The sequence below is a fragment of the Epinephelus fuscoguttatus genome, linkage group LG3 (genome assembly GCF_011397635.1).
Source record: "Epinephelus fuscoguttatus linkage group LG3, E.fuscoguttatus.final_Chr_v1".
NCBI lineage: Eukaryota > Metazoa > Chordata > Actinopteri > Perciformes > Serranidae > Epinephelus > Epinephelus fuscoguttatus.
Window position 1 is genome coordinate 15036901 of NC_064754.1, and position 27911 is coordinate 15064811.

The following is a 27911-nucleotide window of genomic DNA, read 5'->3' on the forward strand; positions in this document are numbered from 1 at the left end:
AAAAAGGTTTCCTTATGTAGAAAATATATTCTGTTTTCTTTTCTGATTAATGCATCACTGCATAACTCATAAATGTTCAGACGAGCTTTTTATTTGTTTTTTGTGATAGTATGTACATTTGCAATTCAAAGATAGTGCCACATTTTCTTTCAAACTAATATGGTTGCAGATGTCCAAATTAGGTTCAGTAGTAACTTGGTAGAGAGATATTGTGCAGGCTGTGACGTACAGGCATAGAGGCAGCTTGAGGCAATAGGAGTTTGCGTTCAGTCTATGGAACTACACCTGCCGCCGATATCATCACACAGGGTGAAGCGTGCATCTACTGCTAGCTCACCTAGCATCACTGAGCAGGCTAATGTTACAGCTCAGCAGAAGAGGAAGCCATTAAGGTTTGCATCTCGCGCTGTCACGAGCACAAGACAGTGAAGGAATAGATGCATGCCTTCTTCTGTGTAGCGATACAGATGGTGTGTGTAGGTTGGTAGAAAGAAAATAGGTCCTACATGAAACTGCTCACAACAAGGTCTGTGGATTATCTTCAGTAACTGTCTCAAGATTTATTGGAACTGAGTGCCATCTAGGTCCATTATATTGGAGAAAAGTCAGACATCACTACAGCCAATATCTCCAACAATTAGCAACTCAGACCAGAACAATCTGGATTTATAAATAGCACTACAGGTAAGAGGAAAAATATGTATTTTGGATTCTGGGTCGAACTGCCCCTTTAAGTGAGAGTGGAAACTGCTGTGTGCTCTCTCTGTGCTTTCTTTATGTTTTTTGTACAGTTCCTAAAACTAAAAGCCTTAAAGGACAGTATTTTATGTGGCAAATCTAACATTCTGTCACTGTCAGGATGTGTTATCAGGGTGTTAGTGGGTGAGACCGACTGCACTGACCATCCAGACCATGATGTAGGAGAGGCCAGCGATCCAGATGGTGGCGGTGAAGAAGGAGACCATGAACCATCTCTCCCAGCGCCGCTTGCCACAGTTGGGCACGGTGAAGAACAGAAGTAGGGACAGAGGCCACATCGCAAGCCACTTCAGCTTGTTGCACACCCCAGCTGGAGGAAGACAATGACAGATATGATGATGGCCTCAGTGATGGAGCTTACAACAAGCATTCATTGACAGTGATCAGTTAGTGTCATCTGTGCTGTACCTGGAACTTTGAAAGGCACCAGAGGGCCCTGACTGTCATCTTCTCCCTCTCCCTCCTCGTCGTTCTCATTGTTCTCGTTATCTTCGTTTTCATTCTCTGTCTCGTTGCCAGACTCCAGTCGCTGAAGTCTGCACCTCCCGTTCAGACCCTGCTCAGCCCCACCCATCCCATTCTCTAACCCCCGCCTTCCCTGAGCCCTGGCTGCGGAGTCAGAGTCGCCGTTGGTGATGCGGTTGACTCGAGTCTCAGTGGTGTTGATCAGTCTTTGTCTCTGGAAGTGATAAAGAAAATTACGGTCAGCTACGTTAAGCTATGACTACAACGCTACCATTAACACATGTGGACATTTTGTATTGCTGTTGTGTAGCATGACTGGTAGTTTGTCAGATCAATCTGGAGTCCCAGTTAACTCCCATTTGTCCCATTTGTAGAAATCAGAAACAGCCTCTTATATTTGTCTGAAGCAGAAGTTAATGTTCTTTTTTCTTCTCTTATTTAAAGCCCAAATTTGGCTGTTTGGTTTGGATTAACGTCCAGACTGTAGTCTGCAGCAGACAGGTGCCTGAGAGAAAATGTTGGCTGTAATATCCAAAAGAAAATTAACATTCACTCCACTTGTCTTCTGTTGAACCCAGACAGGGATATTTAGTTTGTATTTATGCTAAGACTCTGTTTTGGCAGGGATTTTTTCAAAGTAACTTAAGTCGACAAAACTTTTTCTTCAGGGTAACTTTGCTGTCCTTTTATAACTTTTCCAAATTTTTAATAGCTTGCGGCATGTGATATACACAAGTCAACATAGAGTCCAACACATTATGTGAGTTCACATATAGTTCATGTGCAAATGTACCTCGTTGATGAGCATCCGAGAGGCCATGGTGAGGCGGGTTCTGGGGGAGAAGTGACTGGTGATCATGATCCTCATGCCGGCCTCGGAGAAAGACAGCTGGTGGGGGTACGCAGACAGCAGCTCATCCACCATCAGCACAGACGGCTTACAGTGGAAGTTAGCTAGAGAGAGACAACACACACACACACACACACACACGTTCATCTGACTGCACTGCTGAGTGTTTACTCCTTAATCCAACCAAAGGCACAATCAGTCATCAGTCAAAAATCATGTGAAAGTGATTTTGAAATATATTGCTAACGATGTCTTATGATTGAAAGACAATAAGATAATTAGCCCCTCGCTGTTGTACGACTCCAACAGCAAGTCAAGCTCCATCTTGTCTCTCCAGACTAAGACTTGACAATACATATTGATATTATGATATGAGACAAGATATCATCTTAGATTTAAATATTGTAAAATAACTGTTGTCTTTTCAAGGTTTAAAGGCTGCATCACAGTAGTTATGAACAATATATTTGAGGGCAGAGATGCTAAAAATGCAAACACTGGAGTTATGTTCTGTGAAGGACATTAAACGCCACTCTCCTGCTCACAAGGAGGATTAAAGGTAGATATACATCCATCTGCACCAGCTGTATCCTGCCACTATCAGCTTGGCTGACAGGCAGACTGCTGCGTTGCTCTGTAAAGTCTCCTTATCGTTGGTCCAGTAAGCAAAAACATGCTGGTGGCAGCCACCATGCTAATAAGCAGATAAACGCTGTGGTGTTGCTGAGGTGCAGGCGTTCAAGTGAATATGCAATGTGATCCATGCAAAATGAAGAAAAGGGATTTTTCCCACAACTTTACTGATGTTCGATATTGGCTTTTTTACCGATATCCGATATATGGATATTGTCCAACTCTTAATTTCCGATACCGATATCAACCGATACCGATATATGCGTGCCCCCCCCCCCCCCAGAAAAAAAACAAAAAGAAAATCCGGTTGCGGATAGACGTCTACCTAAACGTTCGAGGTTGGCTCAGAAATGCAGAAGCCACAGGATTTATTGCGAGTTGTGCCAAACAAAGAAAGATATCAAAAAATATACACATCTCTCATATTTTGACATTTTGAGTGAGAGGAGAAGTAGCTGAAGAGTTTGATGTATAATATGCGCATGCTGTGTAAAAGTTGTGTCATTAAAAAAGTAAAAACTGATACCGATAATTTCCGATATTACATTTTAATGCCAATATCGGCCGATAATATCGGTAGGCCGATAATATCGGACATCTCTAGATGTGCCCAGTGTGGACAAGATTGTCGTTACAAATTACCTCTACCTCCAGACCTTTTAACATTACTGACATTACATGGCAAGCTGATGAAAGCGTACAAGAGTCTAGTGAACTGTAACTACTTGTGCGTACAGTTGGACCCACAACTAAAACGGCTTGTGTCTTGTTTTTGGCCAATAATTGTTTAATTTTTTTAAACTAAAGGGTTAATTGCAAGCAGACAACCAATTACAAAAAACAGAAAGTGCAGTTAAACAGCATAATTTCGGACCTTCTTTCCTAATCATCCTTTTTTTAAACATTGTGTACCCCATAATGTTTTCTTAAACAATTTTACAATGTGAAAAAGGGATGTGTAACAATGGTATACATCATCAAATTGGGAGACATTTAAAGCCCCTACAAGGAACTTTCATTTTGAGTTGATTTTGGCGACCCTGTGGACAAAAGCGGTAGTGTTTTGCTGGAATGAAGCCTACATTTCCCATGAGCTCTAGCGCGTATTGTCGTAAAGACGTTTACCTGCCTCGTGCATGTGTTTGTTTTGGGGATGAATGCTACAACAAGATGGGAAAACTTTGCCCCCGCTCCTATCAGGGATCCCAGCTCACCTCTGCGGCGCCCCAGCTCCACCTCTCCGGCGTAAGCGCCACTGCTGTCAGGGTAAACGCAGCGGTCGGCTGGTAAGGTTGAAGGTCTGTTTAGCGAGCACTTGCACGGCTTCTTGGACTGAGTATGGAGCGGTGCCTCGCCTCTTTATTTCTCGGCACTCGCTGGACCCTGTCGACGCCTGACAGGTACCTGTCGTCGGCCTGGATGAGGTGTTCCAGTCCCGCGGCCCCTGCTCTCCTCGTCCCCGCTGGCGCGGGGTGAATCTATGCTACCTGCGGCCTCTGTGTGTGGCTCCCCGAACAGCTAACGCCGTGGACCCGCCCGCTCCTGCCAGGATTGGGCTGGTAAATGCTAGATTGCTAGCAAACAACATGTTTATCTTGAAGGATTTCCTGACTTCCCGAGGATTGGATTTTCTGTGTGTGACTGAGACGTGGCTGACTGTTGGTGAGTCCAGTGCTTTCACAGAACTTTTACCCGATGATTGCTGCTATTTTAACTCCCCGCGGACGTTGGGTCAAGGAGGAGGAATAGCGACTATTTATAAAGAGTCACTAAATGTAAGCAGCTAGGTAAGATGAAGTGTGCCATCTGAGTGCCGTAAATCGTTTCATCCTGGAAGCGACCTGGGGCGGACCCGGAGACAGTTTCCTAAAGGTATGGATATACACTATATAGAAATAGCTTATCTTCACACTGATGGTCTCATTTGCTGTTGTAGGTCACACACAGACATCAGCAGAAACGAGAGACTTTTGCATATCCAGTTAAAAGTTCCTTGTAGCGGCTTTAAGTACATTATTTTTAAGTTGTTTAGGAGACCAGCCATCATCTTTGTGAATCTATGTAAATCTATTCATTTGTAGGTGAAGTGAGAAGGCAATTTTTTTCATTGTGTATATTTCATTAATTATATTCATCCATTCTTCTATTGTAAGGGGGTCAGAAACCGCCAACAGATATCACAACATAGAATAAGTATTCGATAAAGTGTCTACATTGAATGTCATCTTTTTCTAAAACAAAAGTATGACATAGGAAAGGTATTAATACTTTGTGCATATGCCAGTGATTTGCATCCCGGCTCCCGCACAATCTCCAGTACTTGGGAGCCTCGTCTGTAGCACGTGCTTTCTGCTTTGGGGTAATGAAGAATCTAATTAGACATATCCAACCGAGTGTAACTGTCATTTATATTTCAACTCTGTACATGAATGCACTGCTGTCAAGCTAACATTACTAGGTAACATTAGCTAGCTTTAGCTACGATTTAGCTAGTGTTTTTTACCTACTAGGTCAACTGTTTCCAAAAGGCCTGGTGAAATGCTGTTGAAAATATGAGTCGTGGTAAAAACACAGATTGCACATTGCAACTGAATCCAACTCCAGGCAGATTTCACACAACACTTTAACATTTATGTTTCACATTAGTTGACTTTGCTTCTGCAGACTGAAGATGGAGGTTTTTAAACCCCATCTGGTGCTTTTTTTCCAGTGACTTTTTTTTTCAGCTTCTCCCCTTCACCTCCTACTATTTTCGGGACTTAAAGTTGCCTTTGTTTGTTCCCAATTTGATCGACTGGAACAGCCATAAGCAGCACAAATCATAGGTGTTTGTGCAGTGCTGGTGGTTTCTGCCTCCTGTCGCCTGCCCTACATCTGGACAGCACACCAATGTGTGACATCATATGCAGAGAAGCTACTGTATCGTGCCACCATCAACTGGGCCAACAGGAAAACTACTGTGTTGCTCTGTAGAGTCTTCTTATTGTTGGTCCAGTCAGCAGGAGCAGCTGCGGAGTGGCAGCCACCAGGTGAATGCTCTGGTGTTGCAGAGGGACGGGTGTTCAATTTACTCAAGTGAAGTCCGACTTATCTCCAAACTTCTAGAGTGTGACAAGTTTAGAAGTGACACTGGCTGGTCTGCAAGTTTCCTCTAGGAGTTTCTGTATGGAGGGTAAGCGAGTGGGAGCTCAGCAGTGGGCTTCATTAAGTAGGGGAAGCTCTTCTTCACTGACAAAAGGATCAGGCGTCAGCCATCTCTCACCAAGTACACAGCCCAAAAACACAGACAGCATGGTGCCACTTTAGCACTGAGACACTGAGAGTCTATGCTGGCAAATATCCCAGGACAAAATAGACAGAACTTTGTCGATAAAGTCATCCTTGACTGTCTTATCCTGGAGCTAAACAAAAATAGATGAGGAGTGGTGGCCCGGCCGCCTTTACAGCATATTTATGTAAATGTCTTTGCGCAGAGAGGAGCAGCTAAAGCCCACAGAGTCCTGTTAGAGGGCAAAGCCTGTGTAAAATAGAGCACATTACGCTACCTTTCTTAAGCAGCACTGCAGTGGCATCGCACGTGACATTGTCCTCCAGATCAGTGCTTCCTGTCAGCCCGTTGGACAGATTCACAGAGCTCTTCTTTCGACGGTCAAAGTAGCGATGTGCCCTGCTGTTAAACCTGCCAATGACAAATGCATAAGAAAGGACACGACTTCTTAAACTAAATGCAGCTCATCAGTAAAGTGAAGGCATTAGCTTGTACCGATGACGACACTCACTTCATGATGAGGATGTAGACTGCATACATAAGAATCAGAACAAGAGACTCCCACCTGTACGCAAACACAAGGTCAGTAAACTTTATACAGTCAGACAGAAGGAGACAGTATAAAACAAAATATCATGACTCACCAGCACACCTTCTCATCGTAGATAAACTAGAGGACAGAGAGGACACAGGGGGACATTAGATGGAGGCAGTAATTGAAATTAATTCTGCATCTCAATATCAGCTCCACTAGAGGGCATGACCAATCCAGAGCTCAGACAGCCGGAAGAAAAAAAGGTCAAAGCGTGACCTTTTGGTTCACTGAGCTTCATTTTGAAACCACTCATGAGGTTTAATTTGCATTTTCTGTTACTATATTTATGTCATGCTCCAATACTGCAAAGCAAATTCCTTGTATGTGAAACACTGCATGGCAATAAACTGGATTCTGATCCTCAGCAGCAGCAGCAACACGCTGAATATGTGAAGTCAGGGATCACGCTGTGACACGCTGTCAAATTAGCAGTGTGATTGTGCTGCTGATTTATCTATTTTTGCGTGCATGCCATGAACACAATCCGGCCTATTAAACTTAAAGCAACACTTACCTTTCTGGAAATTTTACACTTTTCTTTGTTTAGGTTAAAATGGTATTAATAAGCTGATGGCACACTAAAATGTAACTGAATTCCACCAGAGATAAAAACTCATAATTACACACGTACATAATTCTGGTATGGTTCTAAGAAAACTCCGACCAATCATTGGTCGGAGTTTTCTCCTGTCTTGTCTGTCTTCCCCACGTGAAGGCCTCCGACTGACGTAACCCCTCGCATAGCATCTCCCCATCACCACCCCCCACCCCCGTCTCCGACTCTGTGAGACAACAAATACTAATGATAGTAACAGGGACGCTTGTGGAAACACGGTGCAACAAGAAGTAAATTCTTCAGTGCAATACAGTTGCGAGTTTCTAACAGACATTAGAAACCACTGCAGAGATCTAACGCTACAACCGAAAGGGCTCAGGATGTGTAGCAAGCTCGGCCCACTACGTCAAGCTAGCCCCGAGATGACTGATTTCGCCTGGAGCTGTGGCAGGACGCGGGTTGTGTTTGTAACGTTACACTTGCTTTCCTCTTCCTAGTATCTAATGTTACCTTGCCAACACCTACATCTATCATAGACGTAATGGAGGAGGGGGGAGTAGGCCTTTGGGGGGAGGCGGGAGTTGTGGATGTTCAAATTGCTGTGTGAAATGCAAGACAGGTAAGAGTTGCTTTAAAAGAGTTAATTACATGGTTTTGTCCCTTTTCTTGTGTGAATGCGCTGCACACTCAAAACCTGCTCAAAATCAAAATGTACTGTGAATTTGGAACAGTTTCAGCCTCTCCTGGTGCTCCATGCTTTCTACAACCAAACACACTGCGAAAATCCAGATTATCGTTAATGTTTAGTACCTGTATGATTTACTGACTTTCTTCTAGCTAGGCAACACTGCTGAGGCAGAAACTGCACATTGCATATTGATACCAAAGCTGTGAACATTAACTGCACTTTCAAATTAGCCTTTTATGCTCTACACTAAAGGACAGTGTAAGTATTCCTGCATATTTCTGCAATCACCACACACTTGATCATGTTTATCTGCATATGAGTATATGACCTCTTACCACGATGAGGGCCGTGATAGAAAAAATGTAATAAATTGAATCTCGGAGAAGAGCCCAGTGAGAGAGCTTCACTGCCTGCCAGGAAAAAAAGAAAACAGAGATAAGTTTCAAAGATATGTACACAGATTCATTTCACACACTCTTATAGTAACACTCATCCTTGCTGGAGTTCATGCAGCCCTGCGATACAGAAACACCTCTGACATCATTATCATACTGATGTAAACACAGGAGCTCTTCAGTTGACCTCCTGAATCACACTCATTGAAAAAGCCAATTGCAAGGTAGCATCCTACGTAAGGAAAGGTGCCGGTGTGTTTATCGACTTTATGTAATCAATGCAGGAGCCCACAATGCAGTGACTAACGCTGTAACACTCTCCCACATAGCGCTCACACTGTATATATGTAAGTAGAAGGTCAGAAGTCGCATCTTGAATGTGCCACTCCCAGCTGTGGAATCGTTTGCTGAGGGCGAAGTTAGAGAATAATAGGGTTTAAACGTGTTTGCTTGTTCTCTGTTTCACTGTACAATGGTGCTTTGTAGAGGAAACCTGCTTTGAACAGCCTGCCAAAGGTAACAAACAGTATTGAGGTGCAGCCGCCACGCTATTACCGCACCCCGTCCCTCCAAACCTCCCCACCACACACACCGCCTGCCCTTCTCCCTCATTATCTCACTATGATTACGTAATGCGCAATCTGGGATTGCATCACTGTTTGAGGTCCAGCGCATATATTTTTCAGAGCAAAGAGCTTATCCTTGTACTCCGCTCATTTCCATGTCCCTGGCATGTCAGATAGCATCACAGAGAGGCTGCGCTCTTATCTCCGTATCTCATGCAACACACAGCATCGAGGACTCAGAGCAGAGAAGAGATACAAACTATCTATTGTGTTCACACTGATGGGATGTTGTACATGTGGCTGGTTAAGCAAATCGAGCTCAGAGGGGAATATCAAAAGGAAACAGCAAATGAAAAGTTTACAGTGTGTGCCAGTGTGTGTTCAGGACTTTGAATGACTGCTGCGTGAAAAGTTTTAATCCTGGACTTTGTAATTTTTCATATGAGAAAGATAAGACGAATCTGTCTCCACTGTCACTCACACAGAGATTAAAACAGCAGAGGCAGAGATTACAGGCACATATTAGACACTAAAGGTTAAAAACTGACTGCATGAAATATCTAATTAAAATCTACACAGTGGCTCACACATGGATCACATTTCCTCTGAAGCTGTATTTTGGTGCAGTCAGGCACATGGGCTCATGCATGCATAAACCAACAGTGTCCTGCATCCCTCTGCATAAACGTACGCATGTATGCATGAGCCCTTTTTCCCCACTTTGTGTTTATGTGGCTTCATATCTAAAGGTGACATTAGGCTGTTCTGTACTCTGTGAAAATGCCACTGGGTCAGTGACTGCAGCAGTGTAATGCTGCGATGACGTATCATACCTGGCCGGCGAAGAAGCCGCACACACCGATGATGCAGAGGATGTTGAAGACAGCTGAACCCACGATAGTCCCCACACCAACGTCACCTTTGGTGATGAACACCCCTGGGGAGAGAACGAGCCAGCACACACACACACACGCACACACACACACACACACACACATTACGACTCCATAGAGAGCACAAACAATGTGTTGTACACTGTACTTGACATTTCCCGTTGCAGCATGGTATCTGCAGTGCTGACAAACAGATGTCACACAACTGTCAAAACACAGGAGGAAAATCTTTTTTTATACCCAGTCTGTGTGTAAAATGAGATTTTTGTATTAAAACTACAGTGAGGTAATGTGACGATCCCTCCTTTGAAGTGAATGCTCTTCATATTGTTGGTTTAGACATATACACTACGCTGAACATAATCATGATCAAAGACACAACATAATGGCCTTTACTCCTCAGCAGCAGTTAGCGCAGAAGTTTAATGTAATTCTAATGTGATTCAGTGTGTTAAAAGCCGTGTTTGCTTGCTGCACGTGTCTTGGGATGAAAGCCTTTCTGTAAAGCATCCATTTAACGGCATGCACGCGTCCTCCCTAATCAGCCCCTCAGGGATGTTGCAATGCCACAACGGCAACAATTAACACAAATTCAATCCCTGTGAATTATGTGCGACCTTGCAGTTTTGTCCAATCACAAACTGACCAATAATTGGAGTTTACCGTGAGTTTCACCAATCATAGAGGCCTCCGCAAACCGTCACTAAACTCACTGCCTTGTTTCTGGTTGTGAAGATGCAGATATGTGTGACATGAACATCTCACATTCACCAACACAAATTACTGTAAAAGGCTGTGAAAGGCAACTCCCTGGCGTTCTACGTGAAAGCAGGGGTGAACTGTTTTGTACTGTGCGCAATATTGTGGTGGAATGCAAACGACCTTGATTAACAAACACTTTTCCAACACAAATCACACCTGGAGAATGACTAGAACATGCTGACAACAGACAAGACAAATCGCCATGGAAGAGGCTGTTGCAGCCACACCTATTACACGTGCTGAAAGAATTAAGGTGAGCTAGATTAAATTTTTATGGTTAGTGGTAATGTTAGTGTAGTATAAATCACAACTCATAACAGTGCTGTTTTATTCTCACTGGAATAATTTGTCTTTGAAATGTACAGATACATCTATTAGTCGTTCACAAGGGTATAATTCAGAAGCTGACAGCTGCTCCTTTACTGTTCCCGTGTCCTTTGGGTGTATGTGATCAAACAGGCTCTGCCCAATCAGCTCCACCCGACCATTATTTAATATCTTCGTGACAGACTCTGAGACAAAAACCCATCTGCAGCCTTGAGGACGAGGTGTTTGAGCTCCTCTTTGGGAGGGAACGACAGTTTGTAGTTGACTTCAGAAAAAAAAACAACTTGCTGAACCTTTGAGAGATTTGAGGTGCTGCACGGCCAACAAAACAATGCAGCTATTTTGGCAGTTTTCACCTGCTCCAGCAATTTTATTGCAAAAAAAAACAGGCAACAATCTAAAAAACAGCCTGTGATGTCCTGGAGGGACTAGCTAACATCTACAGTGCTGTGTCATGTGTTTCAGTTAGAATAAAGGGATAAAGCGAATGCAGGGGTGTTTGTGGTGAATTTGTGGTACAGATGTATATTTTGACAATCGTTCTAAAGACTTAGAGGCACGGTTTTGACAGTGTGGTTATCCTGATCAGTGGATAAAACCAGCTCTTGATAAATATGGTGGTGTGACTCAGGAGAAAAAAGACAAGGATGTATGCATTAATTGCCATATACAGTATTCTCCTCTGAGCTGAGAGTTTGAGAAAGTTGTCAAGAAACATTGGTACATATTAAGCTCTGATCCGACTCTGACTAAATCATTCTCTGACCCTCCTCGGATCGTTTCTAAAAAGCCTCCTAATTTAAAGAATCTACTTGTCAGGTCATACCTGCGTCAGCCCACACCATCACATTTTTTAACTGAGATACCTGATGGTAACTATAAATGTGGCAGATGTGCACAGTGTAGCTTTACTTACAAACGCCACAAATTTAATCATTACTGGGAAACTTCTTCATATTAAAGATATTATCAGCTGCACCACACCTAACATCATCTACATGATTAAATGTATATGTGGGCTGGCTTATATAGGTAAATCATCTAGACCTCTAAAAACCAGGATATCAGAACATAGGAGTGACATCCGGACAAAAGATTTTAAAAATCCTGTTGCTTTACATTTTTTTGAGGAAAAACACTGTATCTCATCGCTTAAATATATTGGGATTGAACGTGTACAGCTGCCACCTAGAGGTGGTGATATCAATGCACTATTACTTCAGAGGGAAGCATTTTGGATTTCCACACTGGATACTGTGAACAGGGGCTTGAATGAAGCTTTTGATATAAGACCATTCCTTTAGTGTTTTCTTGTTTACGTCTCATCCTGCTTGTGTATATGTGTTTACAGGACGCCCAGGATGAGGCTCTATATCCCCATTTTTTTTCCCTTCTCCCTGGAGCTTCTCTTCTGGAGTTTGTCTCCCGTAATAGTCTTCCCATTTTCTTCTTAATATTTTTTTCTATATGTATTTTTCTTAATATTATCCCTATTGGTGCTTGACAGTATATTCATATATATATTATCTGTTTTTCCTGACTGTTGTCTCTCTATATATTTATATTGTAACGGACCCATAAAATGAAAAAAATGTGTGTGGTCTTTTTTTTAGGGCTTTCAGTCCCTCTACATGCACACTTCTATATAAACTTAATGTGAATATTTAATGGATCCAATGTATTTAATTGTGTACACAGTTTATTTATTGTGATTGTGTGACTTCTTTCAAATAATTCTAAATAGTTCTTTAAATATTTTTCTTTGTTGAACATTTGCTGTTTATTTGTATTTATATGTTCATTATTTTTCCTATCAACCTGCTCAGTTCCCTATTTTTTCTTTTCCCAACAACAGCCTCAGATTATACTGATGTGTATGTGTTTTTTGGGTTGCCTCACCTGAGCGGCATCCCTGGCTTGATTGGGGGTGGGACCAATAACCTATGTGAGCAAGGTGTTTTCTTTGTCCTTTATCCTGACGAGGATCTATGTTGATCGAAACGTTGATCCTTACAATAAACATTTGAGGAGCTATAACAGTGTGCGGACTTCACCTTTTTTAAAAGTCTGTTTGCTTGTTGGTCCCGCACCTGTGATACTTTGGATGTGCGTGCTCTACCCTACTTTGTGTTTGTGGTGAATACCTATGATGGATGTGAAGAGCTCGGGAGCTGAGCTGCCAGCGGCCATGAAAGTGGCACCTGCTACGTCCTCGCTGAGATGGAGACGCTGCAAGAAAGTAGTAAAAGACAAATAAAAAGTTCATATATGAACAGGAGATACCAGCTGAGATTAAAAATTTCAGACCAGTCCAAGAGATAAACAGAAGATCAGTCACAGCCTGACCCCCAACCCTGACCCTCAGCTGGTCACACTGATCTACTAAAGCTTCCATATGCGCAACTGTACACCTGTTTATTTACCACTTAATGTCAAAACCTGTCTGTATGTCAGTCTGGAAGATGAAAAAAAAATTCTATGTTATTTTCTACTCTCCTTTTGACTGTAAACTTCTGTCATGTGGTCTAAAATGTATCTGACATACACATAAACATATACTACCTGATATGTACATGAGGATTTTAATTTAAAATCGTACAAAATGCAATAAATTACATATATATAGACCCCCTCAATTCCATCCCCGTTCAGTGATTTTGCTCCAACAGAGCTCGTCCCTAGTGTGCCATTTGTAATAAGACAGAATCAACTGCATACACAGTTAAAAGTATACATAAATAAATTAAATAGTTTATCAAATAAATAAATAATACATATATTTTATAACACTTGAGGACACTGTTTATGTTAGAAAAATAACAAAAAAGTTCAATAAAATATGAATTAAAAATAAAAAAAATATTCAGCTAAATAAATAAGTGGTAGTAAATCAAAAATAAAAATAAATTAGCAAAAGTTAAAAAAAAATAAGTAAACTATACATAATATGTAGTATGTAGTACAAAGTTGCAATATCTGTGTTGTCCATTTTTTCTATATAGATTAAAAATGGTTGCCATATAGTGTGACATTTCTGAGCAGACCCTCCTGTAGAATAGAGAATTTCCATCAAAGTAAAATGATTTTTATCTTTAATCCATAGCTTAAAGGTCAGAGGGAATTTTCAACTTCCATGTATAAGCTGTGCAATCAAAAGAAATGCAAAGGCTATGATATTTGGTGACGAAGATGTATATCTTGTGGAGCTCAATCAAATACTGCAGTAGAGGCAGAAAATGTTATTCCAAAACACCACCTCATGTTTAATGATTTACATAACTTTATGATGCACACCCACACAGGTTATAAGTGTTAATCCTTTAATAAATGATACCTGAGAACAGTTTTTCCTTTTTACTTTTGCTTATTTAGACATTAATATTCAATGTCATAACAAAATATTTAAGATAATAACCTATATAATTCCTTTAATACCTCACATTCATACCTCACACAGCTTCTCCAGGGAGGGGACGAAGTAGTCATCACAGACAAGGGCCAGGGCACAGAACATGTAAATGGTCTGTGGAGAGAGAGAGAGAGTGATAAATATTACAGGGATCAGTGAAGTATGAACATGTTGCTTGATGTGATTTATACACATGATACGATCGGGTGAAAAGTCCACGCTGCACTGTTAACCGTCATAAAGTACAGCCAGCTGAGATTTATCCGTCTATATTTCAAACTGGGCATTAACAGGTGATTTGTTTTCAGTGTCTTCTCCTGCTTTTCATTCTATAGTGAACAAATCTGTATTTGCACCCTGGATGCTGCAGTAAAGAGCACCTCTGCTCTAACCACTACATTAAATTTAGATGTAAATACTCATGAAAAATGAAACAGTGAATTTGGTAATTGAAGGCTTAAGATTCAAAGATCTGATCCCATTAGTGCATTAACGGATCAGACATAAAAAAATCATGAATAACATAACTGTGGGACCACTGTCTACATTTTTAAGCAGTTAGTTTTACTCTTTATATACATATACTGGCATTACAAAGGAATAGAGAGGGGTTTATGGATATGGTCTTGTTTATTCCCCAGCCGCTATCAGAATAACAGTAAAGCAACATGACCTCTGACTTGGAATGACACGATGGGCCCACTTTAAAGAACAGCATGTGATACATAACATAATTAGTATATATGCTGTTTATTCTGCTGAAGTCATTTTGATTTTTTTTCTCATTTTATACAACTTGTGGAGGCTTTCAGGAAAAGATAAATTTGTCTCTATATGAACAGTAGGCATACTAAGCATCATTTAAATATCTACCAAGTCTTGAATTTAATAAAAGATGGGTTTGTTGGTTGTTGTTTTTTTTTTTTTTGCATTTATTTCCCCATACTGATTACCATCTCTTCTCAAATCCGCTCATAACCTCTCCAATGGCTCCACTGTGCTCCTCCCCCCATGTCCATAACCTTGGTGTCATCTTCGATCAAACCCTCTCCTTTGACCAACATACCAAACACATCACCCAAACAGCCTTCTTTCATCTCAGAGACATCACCCGCCTCAGTCCATCAATCTTAGCTACAGAGATTCTCATTCATGCATTCATCACTTCCAGACTGGACTACAGCAATAGTCTCCTCAATAGTCCAAAACTCTCAAGAAACTACAACATATCCAGAATTCAGCTGCTCGTCTTCTCACACACTCTCGCACCCATGACCACGTCACCCATGTCCTTCATATCCTCCACTGGCTCCCCATCCTCCAGTGCTTCCACTTCAGACTCCTCCTCACCACCTATAAAGCCCTCCATAACTTTGCTCCCCCCTACCTGTTTGAGCTCCTCCTCAGGCACACTCCCTCCCACACTCTCAGGTCTGATTTCTCATGAAGCAGTTCATCTAGGATGTTGTTTGTTTCCTTCTGTTTTTAGTTTGTCTGTCTCTTTTCTTTTTCCATAATGCTTCACGCATGACCGGGAGGTGTTTGTAACTATGTCTTGTAATCCCATGTGGGATGGGCTAAATGAATTGGTATAAAGCAAATAAAATAATGAATGAATATAGAGGATTTTCTTTAAGAAGTCCTTAACTTAAGACACTTAAGTTTGTTAAAAGCACAATTTATTATATATTATCATCCTCAAAAATCTATTTCAGACACTCAGTTTCAATATACAACCAAAATTTGCTTTGTAAATTTGTTAAGTGATAGAGTTAGGGAGCAATCACACCGAGATGAAACGCTAGAAACGCGACACCAATAAAACCATTGTTTTCCTATGATACAACACATCTGACCGGCATTCAAGCGTCTTTTTAGACGGGCGTTTTTCCGGCGTCTTTTTAGACGCACGTTTTTGTAGACACTTCTTTTTAGACACGCGTTTTTAGAAGCGCGTAGAAAAAAGTTAAAGTTTTAACTGAAAAGTTAAAATATTTTCAACTTTTTGAACGTCAGACGCTAGTAGCTAGCGCACATTGAATAAGCGCTTCCAGCGTTGCAAGCATCTTTGAAGCGTCCGCATCTATAGTATCTCATTTCTGTGTGATCACCCCCTTAGTCTAAATCAACTAGCTCTTTACAATTTTCAGTTTACTTTTCAAATTTGTACGACAACAAAACAGACTGTGTCGCATGTGCAAATAAACTAAATGTCAATGTTTTTGAACCTTAGAAACAAAAATCATATATGTATCATACCAATCAATAATGGGCCCAACACTGACCCTTGGAGAACTTAAAGTTCCCTTCAATAAACCTTACCTTCCAAACAGTCTGGCAGTATTAATTATGACTGTAAAGAGCTTACTGTATTAAATACTTTTAAGTCTGTACAATGTTAGAGGGGCCGCACGGTGGTGTGGTGGTTAGCACTCTCGCCTCACAGCAAGAGGGTTGCCGGTTCGATCCCCGGCATGGGAGCCCTTCTGTGTGGAGTTTGCATGTTCTCCCCTTGTCAGCGTGGGTTCCTCCCACAGTCCAAAGACATGCAGATTGGGGACTAGGTTAATTGGTAACTCTAAATTGTCCGTAGGTGTGAGTGTGAATGGTTTTTTGTCTCTATGTGTCAGCCCTGCGATAGTCTGGCGACATGTCCAGGGTGTACCCTGCCTCTCGCCCGATGTAGCTGGGATAGGCTCCAGCCCCCCCGCGACCCTCAAGAGGATGAAGCGGTTAGAAGATGAATGAATGAACATCGTTAGAGTGTTTTTTCCCCTGATGCATTGCATAAACACCTACAGTACCACGTGCATCATTTCCTTGGCATCACATAATACATAAAACACAGAGTAGGGAGAGAAGCAGAGACAGATTGGAGATGAAAGACAGATAGCGCTGATCAAGAGAGAAAATGTCAGGTGGTGACGACAGACTGACGGGGAACGTGTGAACAAAGGAAGAGCATGAATATCCTTACACACTCTGCAGTAACGATGCCTTTCAAAGAGCTGCTTATAGCAAGAATGGCATGGAGAGTGAATGTTCCTTTTTCCTTTTGTGTTCAGAGTTTTACTTTGAACCAGGAGCTCGTCTGTTTCCTGTTTGTGAACGCAGATGAGAGCGAGCTGAACTACCCAGCGCCTGCATGAGAGCTACGACTGAGCTCACTCTGAAAGACTCTATTGTGTGTGTTTGTAAAGAAGTGTGAGGAGTGCCATTACCACAAGGTGCTGATTTGTTAATTCAGTGCAAGCAAAAAGTCAAAGGTCACATGTAATCATAACTGCTTTATTCTTGATCCAGACTTGAGGTACAGATGGAGGAAATAAAATCAGCCGTCATCCATCTGAAGCCAACTGTAGCCGTGAGCGAACATGACGTGCACACTGAATGTAAATCTGTGTGCATGTTCTATGTTGCGTGCAGACATGGAAGCCCCTAAATCTGGAGTTGTGTTTGTGTTTTTGAGAGCAAATCTTTTCTAAGAAGTGATGATGCCGGCATTAATGAGCTGTGCAGAGTCGGCGCAGCTCAGCGGTGCAGCTGTCAAGGGAACAGCAGCTGGAAGTAAAATACTGTGATATTAAAATTCAGCTCAAACACAAAGCATTTTACACTTTTCTGTCTTCAGGATGAATCCAATACTAGAAACATACACGATCAATGACTATCTTCGACTGACTGAGAGAGGAATAGGTTCACAGCAGCTTCACATGTGGCTGCGCCAGAAGAAAAAGACGACAGGATCTAATCAAGCATTTTAATCAACATCCCTGAAGACCATATGGAGCTACAAGTGCAACATAATGCAGACAACATGAGCCACAGAGTGACATCTGTTCTGTAATTTAACTTATTTCTGAACAGCATTTTCAAACATTAAAGGGACAGTTACCCCAAAATCAAAAATACATATTTTTCCTCTTACCTGTAGTGCTATTCATAAATCTAGATTGTGAGTTGCCGAGTGTTGGCGATATCTGATGTAGAGATGTCTGCCTTCTCTCCAATATAATGGAATTAGATGGCACTCTGACTGTAGTACTCAAAGTGCCAAAAATCACATTTGAAAAACTCAACAGCAATGTCTCTTTCCAGAAATTATGACCTGGTTTCTCAAGATAATCCACAGACGTTGTTGTGAGCAGTTTCATGTAGGAACTATTTTCTGTCTACCGAACTAAAACTGTACCACTGCCCAGAAGGATGTGTGCATCTACTCATGGGCAAGAGGCTCATGCTTGAGACAGCGTGAGATGCAAACATTCATGGCGTCCTCCTCGGCTGAGCTGTAACGTTAGCTAGCTCAGTAATGCTAGGCGAGTGATACAGTTGGCAGGTGTAGTTCCATAGAAAGAAAATAGTTCTTACATGAAACTGCTCACAGCAAGGTCTGTGGATTATCTTGAGTAACGAGGTCATGATTTCTGGAAAGAGACATTGCTGTTGAATTGAGAACAGCAAGGAAAACTGACATTATTGCAAATCTTCAGTCTGTCCAATGATTGTAAATAGTCACTGGGTCTGTCAGGGGGACAAATTTTCGCTATAATGTGACCGAAACAATTCAAGACTCCTTGAATCTGAATTCAAGACATTTTAAGACTTTTTAAGATCTCGTAGACACCCTTATTTTATTGGAGAGAAGGCAGACATCTCTACAGCATATATCTCCAACACTCAGCAACTCACACCAAAACAATCTAGATTGATAAATGCCACCACAGGTAAAAAGGAAAAATATGTATCTTTGATTTGGAGGTGAACTGTCCCTTTAAGATGTTTTTAAGAATTTGACTTCATAAGACATTTTATTCTTTAACCTGAGAAGTAGCAGGAAAATAATCAGGTAAGAATGTGATTAACAGTAAAGGAGAGCAGCCGCAGGTGGAGAGAGGACTGCCAGCACATTTATACTGTACTATTTATAGTTTGTATTCTGGCTGTTCAGTACAAAGCAGCGGTGGGATAAAGCCACTGTCCTGCAAGTTGCACATAAGTCTAAAGTCTAAACTATGACGTCCCAAGTCCTCAAGTCTTCAGTCCCACCAAGACCTAAGCAGAGTCCAAGTACTAAGCTTTGTCTTTCAGTCCTAAACAAGTAGGTATACATTCAAAAGCAAAACAATGAGGTGTGTTATTTTTTATATCTTAATAATAACTATAATAATATATGATGATAATCTGAGGTATTGCACTGCTAAAATTATCTTTTAATCCAGCTCGTGCAAGATTATTTTCTGATGTTGGACTGATGGAACTTCAGGAAACTGAAGATTTATTCATTTTCTGTAACTGCATATGATGCTGAGAGGTGGGGTGGGGTGGGGGGGGCTGGAGCCTATCCCAGCTGACACTGGACGAGAGGCAGAGTACACCCTGGACAGGTCACCAGACTATCACAGGGCTGACACATAGAGACAGACAACCATTCACACTCACAATCACATCTACGGTCAATTTAGAGTCACCAGTTAACCTGCATGTCTTTGGACTGTGGGAGGAAGCCGGAGTACCCGGAGAAAACCCACGCTAACACAAGGAGAACATGCAAACTCCCCATGGTTTCAAATCCTCCACCCCGGGTTTGAACCAGGAACCCTCTTGCTGTGAGATGACAATGCTAACCACTGTACCACCATGCCTAAACGGCCAATGCTTAAACAGACTGTAAGACGTGGTTCTGTCATGATCCTATCACATGTTCATGCTCAACATATTAATGGGTTACATAGTCCCTAGTTTAATACCTTGTTTGAAAATTGCTTTACATACAGCATAGTTATGTTATATGTCGCTGTCGCTTCTCTCATAAAGCTTGTACGTCGGCTCACTTCCTGCGTACAATGCTCCGAACCTGTTTGAGTAAATTTCAGTGAATATATTGCACGCTTCTGTTTAAATACATGCAGTCACAGTGGGCGAGCTTTCTCCTCTGGCCCAGTTTGCATCTAATTTTGACTCTCATTTTCCAAAAATGGAAAGGTGGAAAAGTACAACAGCATTAGAGCTACACAACAAACTCTGCAGGTATAAGCCCTGATTGTCCGTCCTGAAATTCACAGAACACTGCTCTCTCCACAAAGCCAAGCATGGTAACACCTGCCGTGAAATGACATACGGTACATTATTTTAAAGGTTAGACATCACGGGGAAATAGTTTGTGATGATACACTGCATTTTTGGCTTTTTGTTATTTTAATCTCCTAGCATCCTCAAAAAGGTTATTTCCATTTGCCCTTCTGTGGCAGGAAAAAGCCAACTCAGAGGGTGGGCGCACTGTAAGTAGTGACATCGTCTGTAATGTCAGAATGTACCGGCAAAGTGGTCCATTCGGTCATTCTCAGTGCTGTGTTTATGCACAGTGAAGTTCTCTGGAGACGCTGCTCTGCTGGCATGAGCTTCCATTACAGTCAGTCCCCCACAGACTATCAACCCAACATGGGTCATGATGTACTGGAACATTCTGCCTGCCATGTGCCAGTCATGTAAGACTGACGGCAGAGGGGCTCCATCATAGCCTTGACCTCGTATATTGACCCCTGCTGGGCCATGCTGGAGAGGCCAGTGGGGCTGGTCATGCATGTGCTGAAGCAATACTGCCAGAGAGGAGAGGAGAGGAGAGGAGAGGAGAGGAGAGGAGAGGAGAGGAGAGGAGAGGAGAGGAGAGGGATTGTGCTGCAGATCCAGATGGTGTCTTCTGCTCAGCCAGATACAATGAAATATCGACAATAGTACCATTTGCTTAGTTTTGCTTTAGGTCACATTCTGCCAGCAATTTTCCTGTGAAGTGTTTAAACTTCTACTTTGCAGTTGTGACGTATAAGGGGTCTGATAAATGTCCTCAAGTGATATCAATTCAGTCACAGAGGCTGGGGGGGGGGATGACATGCAGCAAAGGGCCATAGGCTGGACTCAAATCTGGGTCGCTGCGGCAACGGTCCTGTACATGGGGTGCCTGCTCTATCCACAAAACCACCGATACCCCTCCATGGATGGGTTTACATTGTTAGTTGAAGCGTGGTGCATTTTATAAAGATGGTGAAGGCTGCCTTTTCTGTCAAAATCATACACTGAGGGACGTGACACAGCAGCATTTGATGCCCTGGGGCTGAAATAAACTACACTGCCAGTGTTCATGGTCCCTGTTAAAGGTTTTTTTGGGGGGAGTTTTTCCTTATCTGCTGTGAGGATCCAAGGACAGAGGCACGTCGTATGCTGTAAAGCCCTCTGAGGCAAATTGTGATTTGTGATATTGGGCTTTAAAAATGAAATTGAAATGGAAATAATGATGAAATATGTCAGCCAGTGCAACAGTCCGGCTCAGTGATGTATTTTAATAGGCTTTGGACATATGTGGCACTCTATGGCACAGAGGAGTAAGATGTATCAGACTTTAGATTTTTAGTCGAATTTAATTGTTGGCGTTGGTATTTTCATGGGATTTATTGATTAGAAGAAAAATATAGAATATCAACAGCCTCATCGTTTCAAATGAGAGTACAGAATACAGAATACAGAGTTAGATTTGTGAAGGTAAACTTACACACAGGACATGCAGGGCCACAGCTCCCTCTGTTCGCTCTTTGTGTGTGAACAAGTCTGTCGGGAACTCGTGCAGAGCTGAAAGAGACAGACACACCAGGTTAGAGCAGTTCATATACTGTATGTGAGTGTGTGTGTATACGTACAGTATGTGTGTGTTTCTTCAGAGCTTGGTACAGGGAACATATTTCCAATGAACAGCAGAGAGGTCAAACCTACAAGCAAAGAAACCCGCTGAACTCGTGTACTGACAAGAAGCCCTGCCCTGAGAGTACCTTGCCCAAACAAGTGTGACAGTCTAACTGTGCCCTGCCAAGGACTGTGCACGAGCATGCTTCCTCAAAGAGTGACAAGACGAGAAAAGGGAAATGGAAAAACTGAGCACCAGGAGGACAAAGCGAGGGCAAAGAGGAGAGAGAGCACTGTAAAAATAGAGCCAGGGATATTTAGGGTACGGCAAGTAGGATGGAGAGCAGAGGAGAGAGAAAAGGTGGTGGGAGTTTCACCGCAATGTGAGCACAGTCGAGTGTGTGAGCAACTGTGTGTGAGCAAGAGATGGAGACAGCAAGATTGAGGGAAAAGTGGAAAGTTGGCAGACGGAGAGAAAAAGAGGGAGTTTGGTTTTAAATGGTGGCCTGAGTTATTTTACCCCCTCTCCATGGCTTCTTGACTTCCTCCCCTCTCTCAGCCCCACAGTCCCTCCACGACTGCCAAGACCAGTGACAGGCGCTTGGCTGCCGGGGAGTGTGAGGAACCTTTGCCTCTCGCCCCTCCAGCATCAAGCCACCCCTGTCATCATTTCCTCCCACACAAATCAGGAGTCCATTTACAGGCCACTGCTAACACCTGTTACATATTTCAGCACCTACACGATTCCCTGGGAAAGGTCAGCCAGGCATCAGGCAGAGAGTTGGGCTAAATCAGAATCAGAAATATTTTATCGACCAGCGCAATAAACACAGAGAAGGATTGGAGTACTTTATAAGGGCAATAGCAATCCAAGAACATAACAAGTTTACAGACTGTGGAAGACAAAAGACATTTTACCAGAGATGTTGATGATTAACTCTGACCAAATGAAAAAACTGCAACATGTTACTCACACTGCCTTTAACTGGGGTCGTGTTTTATGTGTTCATGAGAAGAGTCCACATACAGTAAACGCCTTCCTCCTGTGGACCCCATCAGTGGAAATTTTCTAAAAGTTCAGAGTTCATGAGTTGTGACATGTTTGCTGACAGAAATGGATAATAAAGCGGCCATGAACATTTTTCAGTGATAAACTTAATTTAATTTCAAAACTATTCCATGACTTTTCGAGGACCTTTAATTGCATTATTTTTCTTGTCCAACTTGCCTTGTGTTTTTCAAACGTACCACATTCTCTAATCATCACGCCGTAACCTGTGACAGGCTGTTACGCTACAATAACTACTGCAGATTCACATATATGTAGCTTTTTGCTGAGTCATGAGCATCACGTAGGTTTATATTACCAAAGGTTTATGACAACAAGACTTGATGACACCGACTCCTGTGTGCACTAGAGATGCAAATCTTGCGGATATATCTGCGACATCCGCGGATATCCGCAATCCGCGGGTGGGTGTGTGCCAATAAAAATTAACATTGTAATTAATTTCGGGTGGATTTGTCAGTTATATTCGAATTTAATAACCTTTATTTACATAGCAATAAATAAATGTGACCACATTCGAAAGTAGCCTAAAATCTTTTAATTGTTTAAGTCAAGAAAATGCGCCTATATGAAAAGCGAATGAGCAGGAACAGCTGGACATAATTTAAATGTAAATAAAATAACTTAATGTTTGGCGCAGGTTGGGTGCGGATGCAGGTCTCTAAATTTTAGAAGATAACTACGTCGGGTGGGTGGCGGGTGGATGATTGATGAGTGCAATAGGATTCGGGTGCGCTCAAACGCCATCCGCGCATCTCTAGTATGCAGATGGCAAGAGAGGAGAGGGAAAAACGCTGTGCTGCTGCCGGAGGAGCCGCTAACTGAGTTCCCTCTGAGCGGCAACTCGCTAAGAAGTCCGGTACTGTTCATAAAATATTCAGGACGCCACACTTTATTCCACACTACTGAAGTTGCAGAGTCAGTAATAATTCATTTTTAGCCATGCTTTTTGTTGCCAAGGGTAACAGTAGGACGTCAATATGTCAACAAGTCGAAATATCGCAAGTATCAGGATATGAATTTTTTTTTAATGATATTTAAAATTTTACTGGTATAATCGTGAACGAGATGATATGGCACACCCCTAATCTCTAGCATGACTAGAATCTTCCAGTAACTTTTCTATATGTTTTAAGGTAAATAATGAAACAAATAAAATACTGACTTTCAAAATATGTTTTTCATAGCACCGCATTTTCCTAGATTGTGATTGATGATATCTGTAAAAGTGACATTATTGTTATCAAGAGCTTTGGGTCTGGAGGAGGATTACTTCTAACAGACTACCTGTCTTATAAAATGGACTCAGAAGTACATATCCGAGTGATGGGTAATGGGAAACACAGTGACAGAGAGATGATGACATGAGACAAAGGTTTGAATGAGGAACATCAAGGTTATATGCATCTGACTGAGCATAGAAAGCCTTCTGCATCATTTACTCCCACTCAACAGACAGGTAGGCAAACATAAGTGGGTGAGAGAATGAATGAATAAACCAAGTGCGTTAGGAGTAGCTGAGCAGTTTATCATCCCACCTACATTTAGTCTCATTTCACTTCTTCACAACATGTTGCAGAGAGAAAATGAGAGCAGAAAGAATAGTTCACTACTTTCCCACTGTTTGCTCCCACTCTCCCCCCGTTTTTGTACTTTGTTGACCAATTTGCATCTACAGCATCTTGCTGTGTTTGAGTGGCTGCAGTCCTCCTCTGCACTCTGTTCCACCGTTATGACTTCTTAAGCCTAACACAATGCAGAGCAGCCTGTAAAAAGCCACAGAGCAGACGGCCATCTCACAGCGACAGCTGGATGTGTTTAATATTTACTGTTACAAGCCGGTGTTAGCTAGCTCAAACTCAATCCAGCCAAAATGCCAGGCGAGTGTGTGAAGGGAAACAACAATCAGCTCTCATGTCAGGAATGAATGTAGATAAGAACAACGACAGCACTCTTCTATGAGGCAGAAATGCCAAAAATAAAAGATTCACTAGAAATAAATTTGAATCGTAAGGTTCAAAGAGTAATAAAAGAAAAAACAGATAAAATCTAACAAAATTAGAAGAATGCTGAGGCTGACTGTCTCCTGAAGTCTTCAAAGAGCCTGCAGATGAAACCCACAGTGCTAATTACTGTTCCAAGAAGCATGAAGTCCAATTTCCCACGAGAAGTACATGTGCGGACGTGATGCAGAACCACACACACTCCCACAAGAAACCCATTGAACCTTCATGTAAACAAGGTGTTTTATACACAACACTGAAAAGTTCCACTTCACAGCACCTCGTTCTTTGTAAAAGTGAATCAGAAACACATGCTCACTGTGTCGCACTGCTGTGTAGAGCTGTCGAAATACAAATGTAAATACATACAGAGTCATATTCTTAAAGGATGAGTCTGATTTGTGACTATTTTTGTAGTTTTTGCCATTAGTTAATTTATGACCAAAGTAGCTAACACCTCTTCCAAAAAGCAACTGTCCGATCATAGTTTAGTGGTCATAACTAATAGGCCTGTCAAGCTTTGGATTTTTCAGCATGCTGAAGTGTTGTGCACAGTAGGGAGATGTCTAAAGGTCTTTGCACACTGAGTTGTGTGTTTTTTTTTAAATCCATCTGTCTTTCATTTGGCACGACAACTGCATGAAGCCCTCTTTGTCTCCACATTCTGTGTTCGGTCCACATCCTCCTCCTCTTCATCATCATCCACCGGAATATCACGGAAATGATATGTTATGAAAATGATTCTGTGCGCCCCGTTCCTCTGTCGTGTCACAGCTGTGTCCTGCCGCCACATTGTCTTCACTGATTCTTGGTCAAACATCTCAAAATGCTTTTGACGGACATGAAAAACGCAGATAATTGAACCTGTTCTGAAAATTTCAAATTTCAGACTCATTGTGCAAACCTGACTGACACAACATGAAGTCATATTTATTTTCAGATGTGTTTTTTTTAGGTATAAACTGACTCAAACTGACTTTAGAGCAAACGTGTAAGGAATGGATTACACATTCTGATTATATGCACCAACATAAGCTGCAAATGTTAGCAAGTCCAACAACTTACCACCTACACCCACACTCTACTTAATAATCAAAGTGGTCAAGCATGTTCTCACCTACATCTATTATGTAAGTTTACCATATTTACTTAAAACACTTAAAAACACTACCACCAGCAACACACCTCCGCTATTTAAATCCATGGTCTACTTTATAACCACAGTCATTATGTCAAAACAGGTGACTAAACACCTATTTGGACCTCCCTGCCCTTCCATGCGCCTACATGGAAAGCCTAAGGCAGGGAGAACAGCAACAAAGACAAACAGAAATGACACTGATAAGTCAGACACAGCATGAAATGAAGGAGCTGGGGTGGAGGCTGTTTGCAAAGTGGCTTACAGAGGACACAGCAACAGCAGGCAGGCCAGAGCAGTTTAAATAGGGCGCCCTGAATGAGATTCGCCAATTGGCTGCATAGAAAGGAATTATGTGATCTGAATCTGAAAATCTGAATCTGCAATGTAACCAGTAAAATGTCTCTGTCTGGTAAATCTAGTAGCAACCTGCAATGTTTTCCTCTGAAGTAGAAGTAGCATGCTATTGAGTTGCCTACTTTGAGGCCTTTTGTTAGTTCACTGCACAGTAAGGGCTGAATTCACAAGGAATGAACTGTGGCCCCTGATAGCACCTTGAATTGCACTTCATTTGCACACACAGTTTGCTCCGTCTTAACGTCCTATTCACAAAGGATATTGCGCTAATGATATACCAGCGCAAACACACCCACAAAGTTTGGCGGCTGAGTGCAGTTTGCCCCTGATTTGCCCCTGATTGCAATAAGCCACACATGGCAAAGTATAAATGCTGGCTTTGCGCCAAGAACACCGTGGCAGAACAATGGCAGACTTTGTTTGGCAAAGTACTGAATACTGTATACCCTCATGTAGTGATGTCTGCTGGTGAGTCAGTCTAACAGTGTCAGATGGGTTGAGGCTGTGGATTTGACCAAGTTTGACCACTTTATCACTATTCCCTCTCACTTGTAGCTGTTTTTTCGTTATCTTTTGAATTCAATATGAATTATGGAACCCTTTTTGTTCACGTTTGTTTCCCCCGTTTCGTAAAATAAATTATTGAAAGTTGCTTTTGAAGTGCGTGACAGAAGTGCGTTTTGAGAACGACCGCAGACTGTCACCTGTTCAACGCATCAATATCTTCGGATGCCATTAAAGTAATAATGATTATAATAATAATGTCAAAATATTATTTACAGTCTGATTTAACAGACGATCACTGCTGCCACGATCACTGGAAAGTCTGGGCGAGAGGCTTCCACAGAGGAGCGCCCAGTTTGCACCAGCTTTCTAAAGACGTTTTTTACTTCATTCAAACTGCGTGTGGCTATTAGTGCTGGTGTTAGTGAATTAGACGTTGTTTATCAATGAGACTCATTTGCATAGAAAGGGGCAATTTTTACGCCAAATAAATGCATATTACCTCATTTAAATACGTGCAAATAACACCAGAGCACCGAGAAACAATCTGCTTGGCAGCGCAGTTAGTAGAGTATTTCACCCTCTGCGCGTGCTTTGTGAATTAGACGGTATCTGTTTGCTCCATTTTTACCGGTTTAGTGGCCGCAAAAGCCACGCAATCCTTTCGTGAATTCGGCCCTGAGTTGGAAGGGCAACATAATTCAGTATTTATCTAAACATCATAATAAATCTATAGCTGTTTGTAGCACAGGTGTATTGATCAGAACCCAAGGAAGTGTAGTGTGGAGTGTTTGTATGAGCAGCTCTCAAGAAAGCTGCAAGCAGCAACACCACAGGCCGAGCCATCATGAGCAGGCATGTTTTGAACGAGCTGCACTAGTTGTTTAAAACATGACAAATAATTTCTAGTGGTAAATCCACGACAGTTAACACTGCAAATTGGAATCATCCCGTGCTAGAATGAAAAGCCTGACAGAAATAGCAAAAGTAACTAAGGGGG

The 27911-nt window shown here is 41.9% G+C and overlaps 1 protein-coding gene across 1 annotated transcript in view; it reads right to left on the reverse strand.

Moving 5' to 3' along the window:
- LOC125885933 (sodium/potassium/calcium exchanger 3-like) overlaps window positions 1-27911 on the reverse strand; it is a 78847-nt gene that overhangs the window by 9206 nt on the left and 41730 nt on the right. Inside the window, exons 3-13 of the mRNA XM_049571789.1 lie at window positions 21713-21789; window positions 14206-14280; window positions 12902-12986; window positions 9609-9712; window positions 8150-8224; window positions 6620-6645; window positions 6487-6540; window positions 6253-6386; window positions 2018-2178; window positions 1168-1438; window positions 903-1069 (exon numbers count right to left, since the gene is read on the reverse strand). Coding sequence (XP_049427746.1) covers window positions 903-1069; window positions 1168-1438; window positions 2018-2178; window positions 6253-6386; window positions 6487-6540; window positions 6620-6645; window positions 8150-8224; window positions 9609-9712; window positions 12902-12986; window positions 14206-14280; window positions 21713-21789 — 1229 coding nt within the window. The remainder of the gene's footprint in view (window positions 1-902; window positions 1070-1167; window positions 1439-2017; window positions 2179-6252; window positions 6387-6486; window positions 6541-6619; window positions 6646-8149; window positions 8225-9608; window positions 9713-12901; window positions 12987-14205; window positions 14281-21712; window positions 21790-27911) is intronic.